Source organism: Pararge aegeria, chromosome 12 (genome assembly GCF_905163445.1).
Source record: "Pararge aegeria chromosome 12, ilParAegt1.1, whole genome shotgun sequence".
Classification (NCBI taxonomy): domain Eukaryota; kingdom Metazoa; phylum Arthropoda; class Insecta; order Lepidoptera; family Nymphalidae; genus Pararge; species Pararge aegeria.
The window spans coordinates 13,068,181-13,095,266 of NC_053191.1; the positions used below are offsets into that span (position 1 = coordinate 13,068,181).

At 35.9% G+C, this 27,086-nt stretch overlaps 2 protein-coding genes across 2 annotated transcripts; one reads left to right on the top strand and one right to left on the bottom strand.

Moving 5' to 3' along the window:
* Nucleotides 1–8,262, bottom strand: LOC120628291 (zinc finger protein OZF-like). The gene is made up of 4 exons (XM_039896594.1): nt 7,895–8,262; nt 6,167–6,302; nt 4,772–4,850; nt 1–3,970 (listed from the first exon to the last, which is right to left on the bottom strand). Exons 1-4 carry the CDS (start codon nt 8,110–8,112, stop codon nt 2,916–2,918), a joined length of 1,488 nt encoding a protein of 495 aa, XP_039752528.1. The 5' UTR covers nt 8,113–8,262; the 3' UTR covers nt 1–2,915.
* Nucleotides 8,263–8,672: 410 nt separating this feature from the next.
* On the top strand, nt 8,673–26,838 carry LOC120627975 (codanin-1). Its single transcript, XM_039896121.1, has 15 exons — nt 8,673–8,831; nt 8,909–8,997; nt 9,722–11,179; nt 11,359–11,515; nt 13,690–13,787; nt 14,795–14,901; nt 15,933–16,147; nt 17,691–18,206; nt 18,959–19,138; nt 21,327–21,543; nt 22,292–22,443; nt 22,601–22,757; nt 23,528–23,770; nt 24,454–24,692; nt 25,530–26,838. The coding sequence occupies exons 1-15, from the start codon at nt 8,745–8,747 to the stop codon at nt 25,665–25,667; spliced, it is 4,053 nt and encodes a 1,350-aa protein (XP_039752055.1). The 5' UTR covers nt 8,673–8,744; the 3' UTR covers nt 25,668–26,838.
* The last annotated feature ends 248 nt before the right edge of the window (nt 26,839–27,086 follow it).

A 27,086-nucleotide genomic window follows, 5' to 3' on the forward strand; every position in this document is an offset into this window, starting at 1 on the left:
TGTAATTTTTATGAAGTTTAGAGGACAGAGAAGCGTAACATGTATCTATTACTTAGTATAAAAAATCAAAAATATTCTGTCATCATTATTGCTTCATTTATTTGTATTGGGAGTGTTTGAAATGGGCATTATGTTGTATCAGCTCAGATCCCATTGAGCCAAGTATTCAAATAATAATGTTCCAAAAATACGCAAATACGGGTCGTCGCAAGCTGAGCGCCGCAATAATCAAATCGGAGTAATATTTCCTGAGATTAGAGTAACATGCTTAATATTTTGCGTAGTAATAAGTACAGATACTTAGGTTTGTTAAGATATCCAACTCAGGGCCAATCTCATAAAATTCCGCTCAGCCAAGAAGGCTCAGAAAAAGGGTTTTTTTTTATTTGTGCATTTGGAGACCCCCCGTAGTCGGAAAAAGATAAAAGAGAGCGATTATTTTGATTACAGTAAGATATCAATATTCAATAGTCCATTCTAATCCTTATTTCCTTATTAGTATTATAAATGGGAAAGTTTGTATGTTTGTCTTGTTCCATATCTTCTGCTTAGACTGCACCGATCTTGATGACATTCGGCACAGTATACGATAATTTCCCGAGAAACTATTTGGAAACCTTTCCCGCAGGATAAAAATATTATATTATATTACCTTCGTTATCTTAGCACGGCAAAAAAGCTTGATTGATCAGGACAAATTTATAAATAGCTCCTCGAAAATTATATAAGATACTTTTTTATTAAGTGTATAGAAACCTTAAGACTACCATGCTTGGCAGATGAGGCACGGGGGGGTCCAAGCTATATCCCTATTTCCTATAAGGGGGGAGGCCTATAACCAGCACAGGTATTGATGATGAAGCAATTATTTACTGCGTGAATCTCATTTTACTGATTGCTTAGAGGTTACTGTACTTATTGTCTTCTTTAATCCATAGATGCAGCTTTGAAAACGTGCCATAAAAACATCCATCCATCAAATAAAATGGAACTTTTTTGACTTCCTTGAAAAAAATTTGAATATTAGTTAAATGTGCATATAATAGTATCGGCTTCAAACGAAACAGTATACATAAGTATATGCACCAACAAAAAAGTTATTTTCAAAAAAAATCTTAAATAAAAAAAGTTCAATTACGTATTCTGGAAGTCGGACATAAGAAAAGACGAAATGGTCTATCATTATAGCTCATGTTGCCACCGACATCTCTCTCTCAAAGGTGCTTGGGATATTAAAGCATAAACCCACCACGCTTTAATGCGGGTTGTCGACTACCCGATCTCATGATATGGGTACAGACATTTCATTCTTACTTTGTCACTAAATCAAAAATATTTTTTTGAAAACAATTTTTATTTATGATTACAATGAAATAATGATAAAAACTTTAAATTTATAAATATATACTCTAAAATAATATGCAGTACTTATTTAATACCGGATACCTAGAAATTGGCAATAGAGATCTTTAGTGGTCAACAAAAAAAACTATTTAACAAATAACTAAACACGTATTGGATAGGTAAATTACAAATTATTATTTACATAAATGGCTTATTCAATGAGTCGCAAATATAAATTGTTTTATGAGAAACACGATTAATAATTTATTTAATTTACTATACCTACTTATCTTTTTAACGATATTTGAGTAATTTAACTACGAGGCTAGTTTCGATTACTACCCCTATGCTCTAATTTATAAAATGTATTGCTAATTATTAGCCGCGGCGTCTTATGGGTAGCTACTGCTTTACTGTATCTATTGAATTTGACGCTTCTACACAAAAAAATATTTGACTCAGTCGTAATATGAATGCCGAAACTTTGAAATTTGGTACGGGAGCTTTGTTAATTACCTCCAAGTTAAGACAAAAATAACAAGTAAAAGAAATGCTTTATCAATAAAAAAAAAAACAATCACATTAAAGTTCGCATTATACATGGTTAAATAAAAACTACCAAAATGCTCTCGGTCTTGTAGTTCATATAGCTAAAACTAATAACTTTTGTTAAAGAAAAAAATAAAGTTATTTCTGTAAGGTAACATTACAGAGAAGTAACAAGTAGATTGTGTAAAATATTGAATATTTATATATATGTATTTACAAACTATCGAGTTAAAGAAAAAAAATTCATAGAACGAATGTAAACATCTGTATAAGCCGAGACCTTTATGGTATTCTTTATTTAAACCTGTATATCACATACAAATCACGAAAACGTGTGCAAGCGCTTTTTGTATCACATATCGTCCTTTAGCAAGGTTATAAGGACACAGAAAACTATTTTCTTACCATATTATATAAAAATCAAAAAATAATAAGAACGTTGACTTGTTCCTACTGAAATTTTTGTATAAATTACAAGAGAGCGGTATGTCAAAAAAACTATAGTAACTTGCCTTATACGGTATTGTTAGCTAAGCGGCGATATACAATACTTTGTTGAACACACATCTCTGAACAAATTAGACAGAGAAGTAGTGCCATTATTTTCATTATGTTCTTGGCACTACATATTAGACATGTCAATTCAGAAGATTTGCGTAAAACAGAATCGACATAACTGTAAACTCTCTTTCTCTTTCTCTCTACATTGTATATTTCTTTTCTCGCATGTAAAGAAATTTGCTGAGACGTGACCTTATCATTTATATTTTAACTCTCGTCTTTATCGAATCACCGCGCCGCGTTAAAGGCGTTTGATTTTAAAATTATTCGAAAAAATCAAAACGTCTTAGTTACAACAAGCCATAATGAAGTAAATAAATTTGTATTATTTTGTATTTTTTAAGACCTTTAATGCGATATGAAGTTGAAGCATTTGAGTAGTTTCAACATTATTCACAGACTTGGTGCCATAAAGATTCAGTTTAAATAATAATGTACTAAAGCCTATTGTATAATTTATATTATTTCCCTATAATTTCTTCAGTTATAAAGTTCGACAACAATTCGTCGTCGCTACTGACGACATGTTTGACGTCATCACTAACATTCATATTATTCTTCAACACCACATTCTCCCACACGTGTTTGGCAACACTTGCGTCAGTATCAGTGCATTCGTATCTATCGTTCGGATGCTTCCTACCATAATGTCTAACTATATTTTGTCTATGTGAAAAAGTTTTACCGCAAACCGCACAAACGAATGGCTTGGCTTTAGTATGAGTTCTCATATGATAAATCAACCGACTCTCTTTAGGGAAAACTTTGTTGCAGACCGCGCAAACTAAGTTTTTAATTTTCGCGTGCCTCAACGAATGCCTTTGCATATTGTGTTTGTGGGCGAAAAGTTTGTTGCACATCGGACATGCGTACGGCTTCTCCCCGGTGTGTTTTCTCATATGTGGCTTTATCAGACCTGAATGTGTGAACTTTTTCTTGCATATAGTACATGAGTACGGTTTGATATTATTATGTAGTTGAACGTGGCGTATTAGTGTAGATTTGTATTTGAAACACATTTTGCATTTGTCACATTCGTACGGGCGCTCTGTGGTGTGTCTCCGTAAATGGCTTTTTAATAGGAACTCTTTTTGGAATACCTTGTTGCAGACGTTGCAAACAATTGGATCGACGTTTGGTAATTTACACCTGCCAGAGCCCTGGTGTTTCGCGAGGTTCGCTTTGACGGCGAACTGTCTCGTGCATTTTTGACATTGGAAAGGTTTCACTAGTAGATGTATGCGCTTATGCTGCTCCAAGTTCGAGGAGGTGCGAAACCTTTTGTCGCATTCCTCGCATTTGAAACGTTTTTCCGTAGAATGCGTGAGTAAATGCTTCTCGTAATGGCCCTGTTTGACGAATTTTCTGAAGCATACATTGCATTCGAGTTTTTCCCGCGTGTGCGCTTCGAGTACGTGCCGGCTAACGTTACCTTTATTTGCGAATCTCTTCTGGCATATTGGGCACATGTATTTCCCGTCAACAGTCGAGCTCAAGTCGAGAATTTTGTCGGAAACTGGAACAACATTTTACTTAAATTACTAGTTAGTAGAGCCAGCCAAAAAATATTATAATTTAATTTAAATTGACGGCCGATTGGCGCCGTTTGCAGCGACCCTGCTTTCTGAGTCCAAGGCCGTGGGGTTCGATTCCCACAACTGGAAAATGTTTGTGAGATGAGCATGAATGTTTTTCAGTGTCTGGGTGTTTATATGTATATTCTAAGTATTTATGTATGTTATTCATAAAAATATTCATCAGTCATCTTAGTACCCATAACACAAGCTATGCTTACTTCGGGGCTAGGTGGCGATGTGTGTATTGTCGTAGTATATTAATTAATTAATTTATTATTTAAATAGAAATATTCAGCATTATCCATTCAATGAAGCGGCGATAGTCCGGTGTAGGACTTCGGCTTCACTTTCGGGGTGACGAGTTCGAATCCCACCTCACCTCTAACTTTGAAAGTTATGTGCGTTTTTATTAAAAAATCACTTGCTTCAATGGTGTAGGAAGAAGATCGTTAGGAAACCTGCATGCCTGAGAGTTCTCCATAATGTTCTCATTGGTGTGTGAAGTCCACCAGTCTGCATTGGACAGCGAGGTGGACTACAACCAAAACCCTTGTCATGGTAATGAGTCGATATGATGATGAAGGTCCATCCGTTACCCGGCTACTCCAAGGCACGGAACTCCTCTCAGAATTAGGTGTATGCCATAGTCCACCCTGTTGGAAACCGTGGGTTGATTGTCCCCACCACACACCATCAATGTTTTCCATCATCACTAATCAAAATAAAATTATCCAACTCACAATCACTTATAAACAGGTTGCATGGTTTTGGTATCTGCGGTGCTGTGTCTGGCACAATATAATCAGGGTAATATGGTTCCTGAAAAAAAAAATGAGAATGTAGGTATCCATAGCGCTACAGATTAATATATCTATATATATGCTAGCGGACCCCAGCGCCCTCTGTCGGGCTGATTTGTTAATCTAAACCATCCAGGGTGCCACCCAAACGCATACCAAAAAAATTCATTCAAATCGGTGCAGCCGTTTAGGAGGAGTTCAGTGACATACACTCGCACACAAGAAATATATATATAAAACTAGCGGACCCCAACGCCATCTGTCGGGCTGATTTGTGAATCTAAACCATCCAGGGTGCCACCCAAACGCATACTAAAAAAATCAATCATATCGGTCCAGCCGTTTAGGAGGAGTTCAGTGACATACACACGCACACAAGAAATATATATATATATAATAAAGATACATGGGTGCATTTAAGTATATTAATTTAGATTTATTTAGATGCTTAGATTTTAGGTTAGACGCAAGAGTTATTTCTTGCCTTTGATTTATTTAAATACAGAGGAAATAACAGGGTTATTAATTTGTAATATAGAAGTTATACTTGCTTCAAAACTCAAATTCTTCTACAGGCAGTGTATAATGTTGTTAAAATAAATACTTATTACGTGACTGTTAATCATATTATAAAGCGTTTAAATATCCCGGAACGATTCCATGAACATGCAAACGTCACTTCCACAAGGGTATCTTGAGATCCTGATATCGTAGGGTAAGGGCCACACCTACTTTGCTATGACGAAACTCTTCAATGTTGCAGGACTAATAAAATATTAAATATTAAAACGACTCTGCGACGACGCAATGCAAGACTCTAAACACCACAGTGTGATTCTAGGTATTGCTTCTAAGAGCGATTCCATCGCTACAAGGTGATAAAAGTTGATTATTGCTTATACAATAATACTATTATGATGATGCTCGGGTCCATTACTTGTTAAGATTTGATTGTCGAATTCATAGTTATGTATATCGCTATCGCTTACATCACATTTTCTCACTAGCACCTAAGCCTAATAAAGCGGTGACAACCTATTGGGTAAGGCTTCGGTTTGACTTTTCGGAGTTATGTGCGTTTTAATTTAAGCAATTTAAATATCACTTGCTTTAAACGGTGGAGGAAAACATCGCGAGGGAACCTGCATGCCTGAGAGTTCTCCATGTCCTAAACCGCGTGTGAAGTCTACCAATTGGCCGGCGGCCTAAAACCCTAAACCCTTCTCATTCTAAAAGGAGACACACTGAATTGCCTCTCTTTGTCATTAGTATTTTGACGTAACTATTCAATCGTAATTTAGGTGGTAAGAACATAAAAAAAAATAAGTTTCTTACAATTTGCACTTCTACATCAGTTGGTTCTTCCTTGATAGATATTTCTACATTTATATTTTGGCATCCAGGTTCATATTTGACTGGTACATTATGCCAGCTTGCTGTGTCTGTATTTGTCTTTGCCTTTGAATTAACGCTGAAAAAAGAAAATACAATTTACAAATAGCTCCAGTTATACAATGTTTTTATTTAATTTTGATATTGGATATCTACCAAATGTTAGTTCTAAAAGTGGAAATATTTAAAGTGATAAATTTAACTTATTACCTTTTGAGCAGATGCTATGGCAACAGCTTGTGTTGTGTCTAATAAAATATCTACGTGTCTTTTTTCTATGTCCATAATCACACTACATTGCATCATAGTGTATTTAATCCTATAAAATACTAAAATCATTTGACTCTACAATGTGTGTCTAACAAGTGGCATGTTGCAGGAATGTTTCTGTCTTTCATACATATATATGTTATACTGTTAATAATGAAGAACAAGTAAATAACATAGTAACATCTCAACTCAGTAGCAATTGAAAACTAGTACTCTAAATTGCTGTATATACCTGGGGAATATGGTCAAATTCAAGAAAGAGGTCTAACATCAAATAAAATTCGACTGGGCAGCAATTGAGGAGACTCTGTATCAAATTTTTCAGTGACTGAAAACCAAAGTCTTCACAGTTTGTGCTGCCAACAATGGCCAACATATGCCAACATACTCATCTGAAATATGGTCACTAACTGCTAAAAGCAATCTCATTTGCTCAGCAGGTTATGTAGATAGCCATCTTAAGAGCATCTCTATAAATAATTTCAAACCCTGAGTCATCAAGATATCTTAATGAGATAACTTGCCGAGTGGTGAATTGGTGAATTCACAGAACTGAATAGGAAATTGCATGTGAATGATACATGTTGTCCAAAGTAATAGACCATTAACATTCTTGGTGGATAGTTGACATCAAGCACATCTCAGGGAGCTCTCAACACTAGATTAACATGACTTTCGATTGCGGAAATCTCATCTAAAGTTTCATTCAACCCTTTTTTTTGCAGTCTATATGAATACAACCACACACACACACAAACATAAATGCACACCCACACACAATATTAACCACAAACAATATTATATTTATTGAATGTCAACCTCTATATCCTCCTTACCCAGGTATATGTACAGTAAAATACACATAGTGGGATTGGACAGATCACCAGACATTTAATATTTTTAAGATCAACTTATGATTAAATTGTTTACAATATGGTAACAGTTAATCTTAAGATCCATTTCTTAACAAATAGTCTAGTTTTGTCTAGTCAGTCTGACCCAACAACACAGGTTTACCAACTACAATCTTAGACTGATTAATTGATTGATTGATAGACTGCAACATCATTTACCATCAGTAGAAAAAGAAGGCAATCAGTTTTTATGTGAAAGAGTTACAAACATCCATCCATTCATACAAACTCTCACAATTATATTAGAAGGATAGGATCGGAAGGGCTCGGGTTTCTTATTGCTGACAGCGATTTGGCAGTTCATTTTTTTAGTAAATTCTTATTATAGTAAACGAAGCACTGAAATATTTTCTCTCCGAAACTTATAGTATTCGAGAAATTAATACCACAGGAAGTGCCAAAGCAATCGAAACTACAGCTTTGTGAACATACATTTTTTGTTATTGTTTTTTTTTTAATTTTACTGATTAATGGGTTCAATACTTACGTGTCAACAGTCGAGCCCGGTTCTTTCTTAACGCTGACGAACTCCGGCTCAATCAGACACTTTCGGTCGTCGTCTCGCAAGCTTTGGTCATTCATATCATTTTGTTTTTTATTATCATTAGAGGCTCCTATATTATGATCCGCTATGGAAGGTAAAATATCTGGCCCACTGTCATCGGGCTCTACCTTAATTTTAATGCACACTAGATCTTTCTCCATTTTGTCTATCAAATTCAGCTTTTGTTCATAATTTAAATTAACATTTCACAATCACAAGTCAGTTTTCATTTAAAACAAAAAATTTCTGTAGGTGCCTAATTTTAATTTTTAAAAAATGTACAATACATTTCGTCCGCTAAAATTATTCGGCTCCAACTTATACCACAGAGTCGGCAGAACAAATAATTAACTTGACATTTGTTTTCTTTTTGTTTTCATACTTGAGGGTTACTTGTCTCTGATATTGATGCCGTGCCTAAATATGTATCCACTTTGGCTTGGACTACATCTTTTGATAGTTCAGATAGTTTTTTGTCATGCCTGCACGGTACAATTTACTTCGCCAATGTCACGTAGGTAGCTTGAAAAAAACAAAAAAAGATGTTGATGGGATTTTCTTTTGCATTTTTTTAGATTCTTAGTCTCGGATCTTCTTCTTCTATCTTCTCGATTAGATCTATTCATAGATTGTGATCTATTCATAGATAGATCAGTGGTTGTCACCGTAACCGTAGTTGTCACTGTCAGTGTAGATGTCACTGTCAGTTATTACTCTGTCATGGCGGTAAAAGCATATTTTGCGCGCAGCTATTTTAATCGATCGACAGTTTTACTATTTTTATGTAAATAAAATGCCCGGAACATTAATTGATAGTGTCCTTTCGGGAAAATTGGAATGTGATTTATTATATAGGTGGTTAAGAAATGATTCAATTGAGGTACATACATAACCTATTCAAAACTTAGAATTTGTTACTTTTTAAGATTTTTTGTTTTATTTATATTTAATTTTTAGGCTGCATCAGAAGACTGTGTTTTACTGTGTTCAAATAGAGATGAATTTGTCGTGTACTTCCTATCTTATTTGAGGAATCAAACTGACAGGTAGGTCAAACATACCAATACATAGTATACAAGGTATACTGCAATCTCATATTTAAGCCAGTTGAATAACCCACAATAAGCGTAAGTTTTATGTTTCCATCCAATTAAACATACTCAGAAAGTACTTGTCTTTGTCTGTACTGTAATGCTAATCGCTGGATACAATCTTCCATTTGTTTCTGGGTTATGCTTGTATTTTTGTTTTATGGGAAAAACTGTGGATTTAAAAAGCCCGCTATCTTTGACTGTGGCTTATATGAATGCATTGTATCTTATATACTACCTATTTAAGTGTCCCAAACACTATCTCTACGACTCTGTAAAATGTTAATCTGTTTAGTCTAATGGACTGTAGATTTTTTTAAATATCCAGAGTGTATTTAACTTTAAGTATTAAGGATATAAATGTCCCCTGTTAAATAGTGCAAATCAGTTTATTAATTTTTGTGATGTTTTAAGAACAATCAATAAATCTAATTTCAATATTTTTAGGGCCTATTAATAATTAACTTTATAATAATTTGAAAAGTCAAAGTGCCTTCTTTCTTTAGGCACCCATTTACCATATTTATTACACTATTTTGAATAGTACGGTGTTCATACAAAAGTGTCTGTGTCCATTTAATACAATCATAAATGGTTTGCCTCATGGTTGTGTGCAAAATTTTTAATTTTTTGTTAATTTTTAAAAAAGTTCAGGTTTTAACTTTTCATTACTTTTTAGCATTTTACAAACAAACAGCAATGCCTTACCCTTACACCAGCACCAAGGAACTCCGGATAAATCTCTCAGCCAGCGAAAACACCACCGATCCATTAGTGATCCCACCTGTGACAATGACAAATCTAATGATAGCCTTGCAGTCAAATCTGACCGAAAAACTCAAGAATCCCCCATCAGGGATCGTAAGAAACAGGGACGACGTGTTAAAACAAAGTTGTTCACAGATGAAAAAAACAAAGAGCACAATCAATCTTTATCTTCCGATGAATCAAGAGTCAGCATTGGAGTTGAAAGACTCATGTTGTCAAGCACTCCACTGAAAAATGGTTTTAAAGAGTACCCCCAACCTATGACAAGCCCAGTAACACCCCATTCCCGTTCTTTCAACTTTGAAAGATGTGATACACCGAGATTAGTTAAGCACTCAAGATCTCAAGACAAAAGTGTCAGTTTGGCTGACTATTTAGTGAACGTTCAACCTAAAAGTTCCAAAAAGAGACGTTCTAAAAATACCTCCAATGATGACAGTGAAACTAAAGTGGATTTAGACTTGAGTAATTCAGAAACTTTTCCCGAAATAGGTGCAAGAAAATCGAGTTCTCTTAAATCTGAAAGAAGAAGAATTAAACCCACTAATATAGATAGGAGCAAAAAAAGTTATTCATTAAACAGTTTTACACCAGAAGTTTTTCAGCAACCACCCTTAGGCTTGGAAGAAAATTTGACTTTTAAACCTAAATTACAACCGAAAGAATCATCCAATACCTTTGAAGCCGAAAGAAATATTCTTAAACAGGAGAGACATAAATTAATGGAAAAATTTAATGTTTTAAACACATCAGCATCACCAAAAGTGAATACGCCGCAAATTAAAATAACTCAAAAAGATTCCATTGAGAAAAACTATAATTATATAGAAGCTGATGTCAATCAAGTTGAGTTAAAAGATAAGATTGATGTCTTAGTTGAAATATATAACATTTTATTGAAAAATAACCTCATATTAAGCGTCAATACAGAAATATATTTTCTTATAACTATTGTTTTGTCAAAACAATTTGAACAGGATTATCGACTCTGCAAATCTCAAATGCAAGCTAATATCAGTGATAATATACTTAAACCTATACACAATAGTACATATTTTGCAGTAAAATCATTATGGAACAAAAGAGGAATTTTAGAAGTAATTTTAGACAAAAATTCCCTAAAAATTTTGGGAGAGAATAAAAAACTGCGAAGCTTCTATCCAGAATTAGCAAAGTTTTTGCTTAATGCATATGGACTGAGATGTGAAGCTGAATTGATTTCTGATAGGTCTAAGATAGGATCTGATAAAAGTTGTTCAAATGGTATGGTGTGCTTTAACTTTGAGACTGACAATGCAGAGAATTTTCCGTCCATGCTTAGCTTCCAGAATTTCAAGAAACAGAGGGACATGTTTTATGAGATTTTCAGGTGAGACTTTTATAAAACATTCCTCCTTTTTTTAAGATTCTATATAATTCTCTATTCTCTTAATTACACCCAATTTTTAAACAACTTAGTATTTCAAAAATCTACAAGCTGTGGATTATCGAGCCCTTTGATTAATTCGATGACGATGATAGGTAGTAAAGCAGATGGTAACATTTCAGATGGTATCAAGACAGCCAGTCTACAGGGCTGTCTCGCACTATTTTAAGAGCTCGCATCAAGTCCCTTTTATGTACGGGTACAAGTGCAGCCAACTATGCACACCTGGCTGCTCTGTTCACTCAGATGCTGCTGGATTCCATGCCACCCAACGAACAGGTGAGTTTAGGTAAACGACGTTTCGTAAGCTTATGATAGGGATATTGAAATTTCAGTTTTTCGATTTTTCCGCGATGTACCGATATGCCCTATGAAAAGAAGGCCGGAGTGTATACGACTAGGCTATCGTCGTTCGCTTATTATTATTAAAGCGAAAACTCGTGAACGAAAACCGTCATCGTCACCGCACGCTTACCCGCAAATCTACCAGCAGTCATCAAAGACTGCCCCATATGTTTCTTTACAGTAATACCCCGCTTTACGCGAGGGATACGTTCCGGAAAACATCGCGCTAACTGAAATTCGCGTATATCGAGGTTTATGATTAAACATAGTCAAAATTTAATACAAAAAAATACGAATCATTTAATTCTAAGAACACTATGCAATACGTACTATTAATTATTTTCTCGTAAAATCGTTGATAACACCCAACACGGTTTTTGATTGTTCGAAACACGGTCAAGACACCATAGAGAAGTTGATGACTACATTATGTTTCAACGTACTCTTTCGCGTAATGCGAGGCATATTAGCGCAAAATTTGAAATTCGTGTTATAGTGAAACCGCGCATAACGGGGTCGCGTAAAGCGGGGTATTACTGTACTAATATAATAAATTGGTAACGTCTGTGAGTTTGTGTCGTTGTAAGGGGTAATCTCTGGATCGACTGAACCGATTTTCAAAATTATTCCACCAATAGAAAGCTACATTATTGTGGAGTTTCATAGGCGGCATATTAACTTAAAACTGAAAAGAACTTTTCTTGGGAGTCGGATTTACAAAGTAAGTCGGAGAAAAAACGGTCGATCGTAATCGTTTCTTATGAATGCTGCCTTAACGATGAGGGATATATTATTGAGTTCTATAGAAAAGTTTTTGAGCTAGATAATAACAATAAAGTCCGCAATAGCATATGTATAGCTATTATCTATAAATATAAAAGAAAGTTGTGTTGGTTACACAATTTATAACTCAAGAACGGCTGGACCAATTTTTATGATATTTGATTTTTTTGGATTCCACTTACACCAGAATAGGATGATAAGTATAAAAATATAACATTCATCAAAAAAAAAGATCCGCGGTACGAAGTTCGCCGGGACAGCTAGTTATTTATAATAAGACTAATGCCAGTTTTCAATAACTACGATCACGGCAATGCCTAAATAAGTAACGCTTATCTAAGGAGGTTCTTAGGCATACATCAACCGTTCATCAATTGTTATAACCTAAGATTTGGTGAAACGTAGATTTAGTTAAAACTGCCATTAGCAGCTTTTGCGCCTATATCACTTTCTCGCAATTCTTTGAATTAAATTGACAGGGATAAGAGTGTTGCCATCATTTCCACTTTGTTTAAAACAAAAGCAGCTTTTGCTGATGCGCCTATATCTTCTTCATAATTCTTTAAAATAAATAAAATAATAAACTTCATAATTCTTTGAATTAAATTGACAGGAATAAAAGTGTTGCTTTGTTTAAAAAGGATAGCAAGATTTGTAGACACACGATTTCGGTTTCGTCCTTTCAATTCAGTTGGAGATCCTTCTGTGTCTTCTGTGATGTTAAAAATGTGTCTGTGAATTTATAAATATATTTATGTGCACCACCTACCTCTCTGTGTTTTAAAAAAAAAAAAACTATATTCATTTATTTCAAGTAGGTCTACTTTATAAGCACTTTTAAAACGTCAAGTATGTATATTTGTAGTGACTCTACCACCGGTTCGGAAAGCAGATTCTGCCGAGAAGAGCCGGCAAAAAACTCAGTAATTGCTCTTTTCCAACATCAACATTACAATCATTTTTCTATCTTGCGGGAGATGAAAGCTAGTTTGGCTGCTTCCAATCTACCTTGTCATAAAGGAATTCATCAAATGTATGGTAACCTCGCTGTATTAGATGTGATTTTTTCACATTTTTTAAATGTATGTACTGGTAGGTCAACAATTACCTTAGGAATCAGGTTGTAAAAGCGTATACTCTACCCCACCAAGGAGCTTTGCACCTTTCGCAGACGTTTTACGCTATCGGTTGCCAGGAAGAGATCGCTATGTAGCGATAAGTATAAGGGGTAGTGAAAACTAGTTATTTTATAATATTTCCTGTGTTTTTATGTGTAAGTGTATTCATTCATTCATTGAAAACAATAACAAATGTTGTTTGCACAGGAGTCGAAGCTGAGTAAACTCCAAAGAAGACTGACCTGCCCATCTGCATCCGAATCGAATAGACTACCAAATTTCACGGATAAAGAAATGTTTTATAAGTAAGTAAATTAAGTGTGGAATTAAAGTTCCTTTACTAACTTATTAAACAACTTATCACCAACCGCAAGTCTGCTGTAACAATAATTGTGAGTTGATCATTGAGTAGAAGTACTAAAGAAGAAGAAAAAATAAAGATAAAACATTAAACAATTTGGCAATAGACTAAGAAAACATTAAAATTACGATCGCTCTTAAGATATCATGTCCCAAAATAAAACTCAGAAAATTGGAGACATAAATAGTTAAAAAATACAAAAGTGCACGCCTCATAATCTCATTCATTACAATAACATTGAGATTATTTGTAAATAATAATTAAACTACGTCTAATTGTACCGTGAACAGTAATAGGCTTCTATTCCTCAAAATACTGAAGCCTATAAAAAAACCAACTCGATAAGTGAATACTTGATCCGCACATACAGTAACACGGACGTGAAATACAGAACTTTTTTAAACAAGCTTTTTAATTAGTTTAAATAATAAAAGAGATTTAAAAATATCATGAGTGTTAAAAATAGTGTTTTTTCTCAACGTTTGTCTATTCATATTCGCTTATAAAAGCAATAAAGAATAAAAAAAGTGGGAGAATCACTTTTTTTTTTCAAATATTTATTTATTCAAATAGGCACATAGATGACACTTTTGATGCGTTATTATATACAAAATGTGTACATAGCAGTGAGTAGTGATGGCGATAACTACAATCGTAAACTTAAAACTAAAGCTACGAGGGTTCCAATCGCGCCCTGGTCTAAGAAGAAGCCCACAACAAACTTAGCCGGGTGTTCTTTTTGTTATCACCATCTCACATTGTCATTAGAAAATATTTAAGAAGCAACCTGATTAGAGCAATTGTTTACACCCAAGCTTCACTCTGTGTGCGTAAACTGACAGTAATACCCACCTTCGCTTCGCTTATGAGGCGAGGCGTGCATTAAAGATAGTTTATACTCAAAATTACCAAATCATGTATATCATAAAGAGGTTAGATTTCCTTTTGCAGGGAATTCGTAATGTTTTCGGAGAACGAAAGTTTTAGGGTGCATTTGCGAGATGCACTGGCTTCCGAAATTATAGCTCTGGATAACACCCCACTCGGCAATGAATCTTGTAAGTTGGTTTGATTTCTTTTTATTTATCATTATTATTTAAACGTACCAGGCGTGATCTTTTTCTAAGTTGTCTTATTCTAAAGTCTAAAGATTTTTTAATAATAGAAGAAAAACAAATGTGTTAATCTGTATTAACAAAAAAAGAGATATTCTTTATGAATGTATGCTAACTATAAAAGTAATTTAAAGATTGTTTTCATCATCGCTCGCATTTGACGGCCGATTGGCGACCCTGCTTTCTGAGTCCAAGTTAGGGTTCGATTCCCACTACTGGACAATCTTTGTGTGATGAACATGAATGTTTTTCAGTGTCTGGGTGTTTATCTATATGTTATAAGTATTTATGTAGGTATACTATTCATAAAATTATTCATCAGTTATATTAGTACCCCTAATACAAGCTTCGCTTATTTTGGGTCTAGATGGCGATGTGTGTATTGGCATAGTATATTTATATTTATTTATTTATAACTAGCTGTTGCCCGCGACTTCGTCTGCGTTTGATTTTGTTTTTGATGTGGCATTCAATTTAGTTGTAGTTAGCCTAAGCCTTAAATGAGGGGTTTGCTGCTGTCCGCTTCGCTGTCCTGCCGAAGTTCTGTCCTCTATCTCCAACCACATTCAGACCTACACAAAGTTTGGCCGAAATTAAACACATATTATAACCTCTATAGTACTTACAAAAATTATTATTTAAGTCGGTTATAGTTTGTCGGAGTTACGGTGTAAAATCGTCAAACACTCATCCCCTCTCCCAAAGGAACCGAGCTTAATGTCGGGATAAAAAGTATCCTATATTACTTCTAACACTATCAAGAATATGTGTACAAAGTTTCATGAGCATAAATTATATCCCTGTCAGGGGATATAATTTATGTCTCCTACCCGTGCTAGCTCTGCAGGGTGTAAAACTGTAGTTTTTTTTTTCTTATTTATCAAGTAAAACAATTACATTAAAATGGTTAGTATAAAAGCACCGAAAAATTGTCCTCGGTGCCTATATATATTAAATAATAACTTTTCTTACAGCGAACGGAGCAGACATATCCAAAGAGTTCCTCCAGATTTCAAAAAAGCTAGGTCTCCTATCCAAATTCCTGGGATACCTAACCTCGCTGCCGTACGCTCAAATACCTGTGGACATTTTACTGAAGACCGGGACATTGAATGTGGGCAGTCAGAAAGAGATATTTACCGCGCCGAAGGAGAAAGTTCTCGAAAATAATATCGCACTAAGGAATTATGTGAGTATTCTTTAAAAGGAATTATCAATACTAGCTGTTGCCCGCGTTGCTTGTTCGCCTTACCGGTCAACTACAGCGCTCGGGCCGCCTACTATAACAAGGAGTTTAGGCCGTTATCCACCATACTGGCCCAATGCGGATTGGTGGAGTCCACACACCTTTGAGAGCATTATGTAGAACTCTCAGCAGTGGCGTGCACTACAAACATATACATAAGCACTGTATACTCAAGTTATATTATATATACTCGTATTGGAGGGGAATTTTTCCATTTTAAGCCATGTACCTGATCTATGCATACCCTGGTCGACAGTGGCGTGCACAAGGTTTTTGATCAGGGTATGCATAAAGCAGGTACATGGCATAAAATGGAAAATTTCCCCTCCACTACGGGTTGTATAAAATAATTTGGGTATGCAGTGCTTTTGTGCATGTATGAAGTGCACGCCACTGCTGGTCGAGAACCATGTGCACGCCACTGACACACAGGCATGCAGGTTTCCTAACGATGTTTTCCTTCTTTGTTGAAGCAAGTGATATTTTAATTACTTAAAACGCACATAACCGTTATTACGGTTTTTTTTTCAAATCCCGTGGGAACTGTTTGGTTTCCTGGAATGAGGCGTATGTAACTCTCCGTCCTTTCAACTAACTCCACGCCAAAAGTGGTTTCTTCGGGCGTAAAATAAGAACAAATAAAACAAACACACATCATTTATTTAGTTTTTTTTTATTTGGGACAGAAAACAATTATATATTACTAGCTGTTGCCCGCGACTTCGTCTGCGTTTGTTTTTTGATTTGGCATTAAATGGCTGCTGTCCGCTGAGGAGTTCTGTCCTCTATCTCCAACCACAGTTTGGGCAAAATTAAACACATATACCTCTATAGTACAAAAATAATTATTTAAATCGGTTGTATTTTGTCGGAGTTATAGTGTAAAATCGTCAAACACTCATCCCCCCTCCCAAAGGAACCGAGCTTAATGTCGGGATAAAAAGTATCCTATATTACTTCTAACACTTCCAAGAATATGTGTACAAGGTTTCATGTGGATCGGTTAAGTAGTTTTTGCGTGAAAGCGTAACAAACAAACTTACAATGACATTTATAATATTAGTAGGGATTATAACAATACCTAGCTCTTAAATCTTAACAAAAATTGTGGGTTAATATGTTATCCTCAACACTATCCACATAATGTTTTAAGGAGCAGTGGATATATACTATGTAGTAAGTGTTTATGTCTAAGGATTAGCGACGCACCCTGGCTTCGCCCGTGCGATGTTTGGCTTGCGAAGCTGTTTACAGTTTGGAGTGATTATATAATCAAACTCGTAAGGTCCAGCCAGCGGTTGCGATGTAAGCGTACAATACGAGAATACAAGTGAAACCTTATTTAAGCACCAGATACCAACCACATCTCATTTTTTAAGAAGTTTTGTCTGTTGATAGATCTTATGTACTTCGTTTTTATATACTTAATTTACTGCGTTTTGGCCTAAATAAAGTTATTATTATTATTAGAATTTATTTGTTTCAGAGTCAACCGGCCATAAATTTAAACGGAATTCTTACCACAGCCTACGAAAACGGCCATCTCAGCATAACCCTTCCATGGATAGTCCACTATGTGTCCATGCTAGACTATACAACGTTACGCCTAAAATACTACCAGAATCTACTAAATACACTCCTCTTCATATACAGATTAAAATTCGAACATATCAAGAAAAATACACTGATATACCTCAAATCTGCATTAGGATGGCTCTTCGACCTACCCCATTTCCCTCAAGAGACGTTCTACGGAAAGACAGAATGTGCTGTGATAAATTTTAAAACCGACAGTGTCGATAATAAAATAATCGATACGTACGATCTAATCGACGAATCGAATTTGTTTGAACTGTGTCCGTATTTGAAGGATGTCAATGTATTGGTTTCCACATCGCGAGTGATTCATGATAAAGATGCGGGTAGTTTTAGACATATTACGCCCGTATGTCTGAGTTTGAATTCCGAGGATAGAATACGGAGTAAAGAGAAGGAGTTGCAGGTAAATCTTTTTTATTATCATCTTTTAAATCTATGAATCTCTTGCGATGCAATCTGATTTGCTGAAAAGGATTCTTGAAATGCATTTGTTTGAAAATTTCTATGATATTAGCTCACAGCGGTCATATGAAAAAGATTGCATAATCTCATTTTTATTTCCGAGGTGATAGCTCGGTGGGTAGGACTTCGACTTCACTGTCGGGAGGCCGAGTTCGATTCCCAGCTTTAACTTTAACTTATTTAAGTTATGTCCGTTTTAAGCAATTAAAATATCACTTGCTTCAACGCTGAAGGAAATTATCCTGAGGAAACCTGCATGCCTGAGAGTTCTCCATAATGTTCTCAAAGGTGTGTGGAGTCCACCTTCCGCACTGGGTTGCAGCTCTGTAGTTGGCCGGTAATGGGTTGATATGATGATGATGAAAACTAGCTGCGCCTCGCGGTTTTTCCCGCGGAAGACCTTTAAAAGTAACAACCATGTACCTACGAATCAGTTCATTAATAAAACGAATATGAATACATCCAACTTTTGTTTCTACCGGCGATCTTTCAGCAAATGATATTCCGGCAGAAAGGATCTACCGGCGGCGTTAAAGCAAAAAAATATTTTAAGCACTTAAAACGCACATAGCTTAGAAAAGTTAGAGGGATTCGAACTCGGCCTCCCGAAAGCGAAGTCGAAGTCTCACCCACTGGGTTATCACCGCTTCCTTTAGTACTATACATTAATACAACATGTTTATCTACATCTAGATTCGTCTAGAAGAAGAGCTGATAAAAAGTCAGCCATCTTCAACGCGCAGAGTGCTGGAGTTAGTAACGGAGCGCGTGTCATCAGGCGCTGTCAAAGAGTTGACGGCGCACGCTTTGGCCGACGCTAGAAGGAAGGCCAGAAAGAATGCTATAGAGGTCGTGCACAATTGTAAGGATAGGGTAAGAAAGAGTCCACTTATTTTAAGTCCACCTGCAGGGCTAGCACGGGCGGGAGATAAAAATTATATCCCCCGATTATATCCCCAGACAAGGGATATAATTAACGTGCCCACCTGCTAAATCACTGTAACATGGAATAGGAGAAGTTTACCCCCGTTTGTTATTACACATATATTATTTGGATATTATTTCAACTTGTGCGCCAGTGCTCTGAGAGTTTATAAAGCTGTGGGAGGGGATACATTTATATCCTTCTCCCGCGGAAGTGGTAAGAAATAAGAAATATGTGGTTCATAATCCCAAACTAAACTGCGAATTGAATGCTCCAAAGAATAGTTCCGAATTGTGTTTTGAACGTGTTTACATAATAAGAGTAGCTAAAAAAATTTTATATTTTATATTCCACTACAAGTTTGCCCTTGACTGCACTCTCATCTGGTGCTAAGTGATAAAACAGTCTAAGATGGTAGCGGGCTTACCTGTTAGGGTTATGTTGTCATACAGTAATCGGTTTATACACGACTTCGCACCGGAACAATAAATCGCTTAGCGGCATGTCTTTGTCTGTAGGGTGGTAACTAGCCACGGCCAAAGCCCCCCACCAGACCAAACCAGAGATTCCCAAATTGCCCCTGCTGGGAATCAAACCCGGGACCTTCTACTTGAATTCTCAGCGCTCACCGTTGCGCCAGGGAGGTCGTAAGTAGCTACTCTTTTCATGTAAACAATCCATTAATGTAAAGAACATTTAATAAAATGATAAAACAACTAGTGTTTTCAAATACGTAAATAAAAAAATCACTTTTATGCACAAGTGCAAAAAGTTTTGGTCCGCTTACAAATGGCCTTAAGTACGACTTTAAGAGCACGAGGAATTATGGAGGGTAGAGGTAAGGAGAGTCATCTGTGTATATGAAAAAGTGTCGTCAAAATGTATTAAATTAGGATGGCGCCACATTTGCATCAGGGTAACTCTTAGAAGAAGCGCCAAATATAAATATTGTTAGAGTAGGCTTGAAAAATAAACAAGGAAGTATGGAGATACAAGGAAGTAAGGTTATATTTACCACAATATTTTGTACAACGTAAGTTGTTGAAATTCTCAATAATTAACTACTTTAGTCGATAATGACATGAATTTTTTTAACTCGGCATACTTCAATTCATCTACGATTGCTACTTTCATACCATACCCTGTGCATCCACCAGCGCCATTGTGGAGGATTTTTGAACTGTTATTTAGCGCATACACTGGACACTTTTTTAACTTTTCTCCCATATAAGATGACTCTCCTTACCTCTACCCTCCATACGAGGAATGAAAAAAATATTGTGTATGACCTTTGGTGTAATAGGCTAGTTCGCGAACGGAACGTGTAGATGAGCCGTAAGACTATCCATGAAAGACAGCGCAGTAGCATAGAACCGCTACTACAGGATTAAGCTGTGGCGTTACTCTGTTTGCGATTAAATAACACCACAGATACGCCTACAAAGCTGGTTTCTTTTTTATTTGAACTTAACTTTTACTTAATCTAGTCAACATAAAATATTTGTATTCGACTGTTTATTCATATTTGTATTTAAATTGTTTCTTAGTTCTAAGTAGTTTTAAAATTTTTAAACGGCTTAAAAAAAAGAAAGAGGTTCTCAATTCGATTGTATATTCTAAGAGACTGTATAGACTGTATACTCTGTAAAAGAACTACATAACAGCAGGAAATAAATAGTTTCGGCAACATCTTTAAGTCGGTGCAAAGTAACATTTTGAAAATTACTAGGTATTTTCCTTACTACATTTTACTTAATAAATAAATATATACTTCGACAATACACACATCGCCATCCAGCCCCAAAGTAAGCGTAGCGGTGCGTATGTTAGGGGTACTCAGTTGACTGATGAATATTTTTTAATGAATAATATACATAAATACTTATAATCTACATATAAATACCAAGACACTGAAAAACAGTAATGTTCATCACACAAACATTTTACAGTTGTGGGAATAGAACTCACGGCCTTGGACTCAGAGAGCAGGGTCGCTGCCCACTACGCCAATGGGCCGTCATTTTGCTTGGAAACGACTTAAAAAATTTGCAGAAAATATTAATTTATATTGTGTGATTTGTGTTTTTGGTTGTTTAAATTTCGCAAATAAAAATATTTTATTATATTTATTTACAGACAACACTTCTACAGTCCTTGCAAGCGATGTACTCGGAATGCTTGTCGCGTCTTCGTGTTGACGCCCTCGAGTCCTGCAGGTCGAGCGTCAGGCAACGAGTGTCCACCGCGTTGGCCGCTCTGTTGCCCAACGCCCCACCGCCCCTACATGCGGTGGCCGCTAGGGCGTGCTACAGCCGGCTGACCAAGTGGACCAACGACCACTGGTCTACTACGGGTAAGTGCAACCATCACTTTCAAGGAATCTGATACTTCCAAATAATGTATGTTTAATAATAAACGGGGGATTTAGGTACGATAGGTACGACCCGGCGTCAGTTCTTGAAAATAGCAGTGCATTGTTCTACTGGGATCGAACGATTATCACTGACGGGTATTTTATAGCTAATAGACCTGATATAGTGCTAGTCGATCGATCAGTGCGCCGTGCAATAATTGTCGACATTACTATTCCACATGACGACAATCTGGTAAAAGCTGAAAAGGAAAAAGTATCTAAATACTTGAACCTTGTCGTTTCAATCAATGGTCTTCTCGCGAAAAGCTTCGACCAACATCTTAAGAAGCTTTCGCTTGGTTGTTGGATCAAGGGTCGGATGCAGAAGGCAGTAGTCCTTGAAACGGCGCGTATTGTGAGGAGGTTCCTCACTCTGGAGCCCTGCCTTCCGGTTGCTTGGGCATTCAAAAGCCCCGCAAGCGGAGGGTAGATGTTTTTTTTATAAATTTTTAATAGTGTTCTTTATTGTCTTTTTAAGAATTTAAAAAAAAATTAAAAAGAAAATAAAAAACGGGGGTTAACTTCTCCGATTCCATGTCCCCATGCTTTAGCAGGTGGACACGTTCATTATATCCCTTGTCATATTGGGGATATAGTCGGGGGATGTCGAGGGATATTATTTTTGTCTCCTGCCCGTTGTTGTAGTGGGCCGAAAATGGGTTGATGACAATGATGAATATTGTTGCAGCGGTGTTGTGTAAGAACATAGAAGAAGAAATGAACTCGCTTATAGCGCTGGGGGACAGTGCAACTGTGAGCCCCAACGCGGAGTCAGCCTCCGTTCTGTCCAGTGAGTTCGCCAACATGCGCAGTCCTGCGCAAACCATTATAACGCTTAAGGTGAGTGCGAGATCTTTTATACATAAAATTCAAAATTCATTTTTTTGGGTAGATGGGTACTCTTATTAAGTTACATTTTATATATCGTTTAATTACAATCATGTTTATTTACAACTGACTGTTTATTCACAAGTGTCTATAAAGATATTATTTCCAGGAACAAATCTGCCTTTTACTGGACTATGAGGAAACCCCGGATCCGTCTGCGATGTTGGAGTCTTGTGTCAATTGCTGCCAGCCCAGTAACGTGCTCAGCAGACCGCCTGCACAGAGGGCACTGTTGCAGCTATCTATCGACTTCTGCTTAGTTTACTGTGAGTATTAATGTATACGAGGCGGTGAATACGAAGTTTTTTTGTCTGGTGTGAGGATTTGGCCGAGTTTGAACGTGTTTGGCTGAAATTTGGAATAGTGATAGATAATATTAATAACACTGGATTAAGTCATTGGCTAACCGGAAAAAATCCATGGCTTCCGTGCGATTTGTGAAAAACTAAACTACAGGACGATGAGTTAGCTATTTTTATAATTTGCCAAGAAAATACTAACGAAATTCGATTTATAAGCTGCGCCACGATATAGCAATAAAAAAAATTACGTGTACAGACTTTTTCACGGCGGGTAACTAGCTTTTAACTCTATTCCAAAAATAAAGTTGATTGGTTGTTTCGCTAGGGCGTAAACGAAGGACAAACAAACAAACACAATTTCACATTTATAATACTAGTAAGGTTTCTAAATAAAAAAAGTTATAAAACTAAATTATGTTAAAAAGCTATTACCTTATTCAAATTCAAAAATGCTTTATTCAAAAGTTATTACAGGCACTTATGAAGCGTTCATACATTTAATTGTTATGTTAAACTAATGTTAGTGCTGGTGATAACTGCATTCGTTAACTTAAAACTTAAGCTAAGAGGGTTCCAAACGCGCCCTGGACTAAGAAGAGTCCACAACAAACTTAGCCAGGTTTTTTTTGTTATCACCATCTCACAGTCTAGTTAATGTAGAGCTATGAAGTAAGAGCAATACATACCTAGGTTATATTAAAAAAAAAAGTAAAAAAAAAAAAAAATTATTCCAGTAAGCAGACATACGTCCAAAATAAGCGAAATCTTGCCCAAGCTTCACATGATTTGGGACACATGCTGTCCGGACCGAAAACGCTATACCCCTGAGGATCTGGACCCTCCGGAGAGGAGGCTGGAACTGTCCCCCACGTTCACGAACTTTGAGGACGAACGTGCCCCCACTCCTCAATCTGATGAAGAAGGCAAAGGCATTGAAGTTAAGGCGATCAAGTTCGTTGAAATCAAGGAAATCAAGAGTAAGACAATAAAAATTGTTGATATTTTTTTCACTAAAACCCTTGCGACTTGCTGGTATCTGCGAAGAGTTATGTCCTTTATCTTCGAAAATATGTATCATATCTTCATTAAAATTAGACAATACATGCTACACTTTCAAATAAAAAAAGAATTATTAAAATCGGTTGAAATTTAACGGAGCTATGAAGTAAAAATGATAAATCTTTTCATCCCGTTTCCCGGAGGAAACTTATTATTTATCGGGATAAAAAGTTAACTATATGTTGACCCGGAATACCAGCTACCACTATACCAAATTTTATTTAAATCCGTTCAATAGATTTCAGACAGACTGACAGACAAAAATTAAATAAAAATCTGTTTTGGACTCAGTATCGATTATAAAGCATCTCCCGATCAAAATTTTCAAAATATATTAAATGTACAGAAATCTTCCAGTTACAGTTTTATTATAAATATAGATACAAGTATTTATATTATTCATTGAACTATTAACGGCCATCTTAGTACGCATAACACAAGCTACGCTTACTTCGGGGCTAGATGGCGATGTGTGTATTGTCGTAGTATATTTATTTATTTATAAAAAAAAAAAAAAACTAACTAGTGGTACATCGGAATGTTAATGTTTTTTTTAATTTTATATATTTTTTTAAACATTGTTTTTGGTTTTTTGTTCCAGTATCACCAGAGACTCCATCGAAACCGACGCAGGAACCGGAGTCGAACGGTCTATTGGAGTTCTTCGATCGTATGCTATGCCCGCGTAACATTGTCCTACTCAGCGACACCAAATGCAAAGCTTGTGAAGTTTGGGAGGCGCTGGCAGATGTGCTTGTGTTCTTATTGATGAACGACTATTTGAGTGAGGACTCTTTGACAGAGCAGTGCTTGGCTGTCTATAGACAGGATTGGCCCCAGGTTAGTACGTTTTAGACTTAGATTCAAAAAAAAAATTGGGTGTCTATAAAGTCGGTTTACGTACGATAATTTTACTTGTGTCCGAGTAAAAGAGAGATAGATGCGTCAACGAAAGTGCCTCTCTATCGTTTAGTTAGCACACTCGCTTGCACGCTCTGCTTAAGCGGAACGTGACAATGAGTCATGATTTTTACGCACATGCACTAACTACGCTTTATATTAAACAGCGCGGCGTATCGTTTCGTCTGTCTTTCTAATTTATAATTTGACGTAAATAGTTATGCAGTGTTTTGCCACACTTGTACTGACAGTAGCTTTCCAATGACACGTGAAAAAACCTTGCATAACTATTGCGACGTTATGCCACGTTTATTTGTAACACCCAAAATTTCTCAAACTCTCTAATTTGTGATTTAAAAATTATAGCATAGGCTTATCATATTACTGCGTATAGACAGGTTCGTTGAACAAACAATATTAAATTTCTGCGTATAGACAGGTTCGTTGAACAAACAATATTAAATTTATGCGTATAGACAAGTTCGTCGAACAAACAAAATGGCAGCGATTTATTGGTTTCTCGGCACACACCACTAAGTTTTTGGAGTTATGTGTTTCTTATAAATATCGCTTACTTTAACTGTGAAGGGAAACATCATGAGCAAAACCTGCATAAGAATTCCTCGTAATGTTCTCAAAGGCGTGCGAAGTCTACCAATCCGCACTTGGCTAGCCTGCTCTCCTGCTGTTTGGTCTCCTCTCAGAACCCTTATCATTCTGAGAGGAGACCAAAAGTAGTTGATGAAAAAATCAATAAAACATTATTTTTATTTTCAGAACATACTAGAAAACCTTTCAACCTGTATGAAGTCAGTGTCTTCAAGATGGTCGCGATCATCGACTGGGAAGTTTACACTATTTTTAGACTTCCTAGCGGACTATTGCAACGATATGGACTATGAATTACTCGAATGAATATATTTTAAACTATACGTAATGAAGGTAGATTGAAAAATTTGTTGTAGAGAGATGTGAGAATATTTTAAAAATGAAATTTATATGAAGCATTTTGCAATTTTAGGAACGGAGGTTATGCTATGACATTTGATATCTTAACATGGGTGAAACGCTCTTAATACAACGTTCGCGTTTGTTGAATATTTTTTTTAATATGCGGGAGCAGTTTGTTTTCCAATTCAAGAAAATTTAAAAAAAGCTGATTGAACATATCTACTTTTCTGTGTGAAATGTTGTTTAAGCAATCTTGATAATCGTAAAGGACTTATACAACGTGTAACAGAATTACGAAATAATATTGAAGGATGCATAAGTATATTTCATAAGGAATCGCCCTGTAAAAATATTAATTCAAAAGAATCTTTATTTTTCGACGCGTACCTTGTGAGGCCTTGCGTGTTCAGTTAGGGCTGTATCTGATTTCTTTCCGTAAAAAGTATGGGAGTGGTTTACCTAAAAACTATTAGGTTTTCGGTCTCACAGGTAAGTCTCAGAGACAGTACATAATGTACCTCTAAACCCTGTAAAGTATTATTTCGGTTTTAATTTTATCCATGGTCGTAAAATAAAGTTAATAAGGGATAAAACATATCATGTGCCAAATTCTATTTAGATCGACTCATACCCGAAGTTATAGTTAAATCTGATCCAAAATCTTTAAATGACAGATTGAATTTATTAGTGCGTTCCTTATCCTCCAGAGAAGGGTTAGAAAAAGATAGTTGTACTATATATTATAATCTGTTACAGAAACATTTTGCTTAAGATTGATTATTCTTTTTTGGCGTTAGTGGTTTAACCGAACACACAAACGGATATAATTTCGCATTTATTATGTAACTTTAGATCTATTCAGAAATTTGCATGAAGAACTATCAAATTGAATGTACCGTATCGACTTCAATCATAGCATTGAAATGTGAGCTTTATATCATGTGACGAAGTGTTGTTTGAAGGGTACGTGGCTGGCGCGCGGTCATCGCGTGGCCTTGTATTCGCTTGAGACTGGTACGAAAAGTTACATCATTGAAAAGTTAAATCACATGACATAAAGCTCATAATCCAATGCTTTTTTAATTTTAGTTGAGTCTAAGTTAAATCAACCAACAAAGACGTGCCGCCAAGAGATTTAGCGTTCCGGTACGTGGTCGCGTAGAAACTGATTACATCTTAGACTGCATCATCACTTACCACCAGGTGAGATTGCAATCGAAGGCTTGTAGTGGAATAAGTAATATTTATATAATGATCCGTTAACTGGGGTTTTACGCGTGGTTAAGATTTGACTGTCATAGCAAATAAAGAGGCTCCAGATATAAGTAAACATTTTTATCAATTTTATCGCGAGTAGGAATAGATTTTAGAGAGAAAAAATTA

Coding starts and splice junctions, on each gene's coding strand:
- LOC120628291 (XM_039896594.1), bottom strand. CDS start 8,112: ATGGAGAAAGATCTAGTGTGCATTAAAATTAAGGTAGAGCCCGATGAC. Junction 6,303..7,894: donor CCGGGCTCGACTGTTGACAC/GTAAGTATTGAA, acceptor TTCTTTTTTCAG/CGTTAATTCAAAGGCAAAGA. Junction 3,971..4,771: donor CAACCTGTTTATAAGTGATT/GTGAGTTGGATA, acceptor ATGTTGTTCCAG/TTTCCGACAAAATTCTCGAC.
- LOC120627975 (XM_039896121.1), top strand. CDS start 8,745: ATGCCCGGAACATTAATTGATAGTGTCCTTTCGGGAAAATTGGAATGT. Junction 11,516..13,689: donor CCATGCCACCCAACGAACAG/GTGAGTTTAGGT, acceptor TTGTTTGCACAG/GAGTCGAAGCTGAGTAAACT. Junction 24,693..25,529: donor ATAGACAGGATTGGCCCCAG/GTTAGTACGTTT, acceptor TTTTATTTTCAG/AACATACTAGAAAACCTTTC.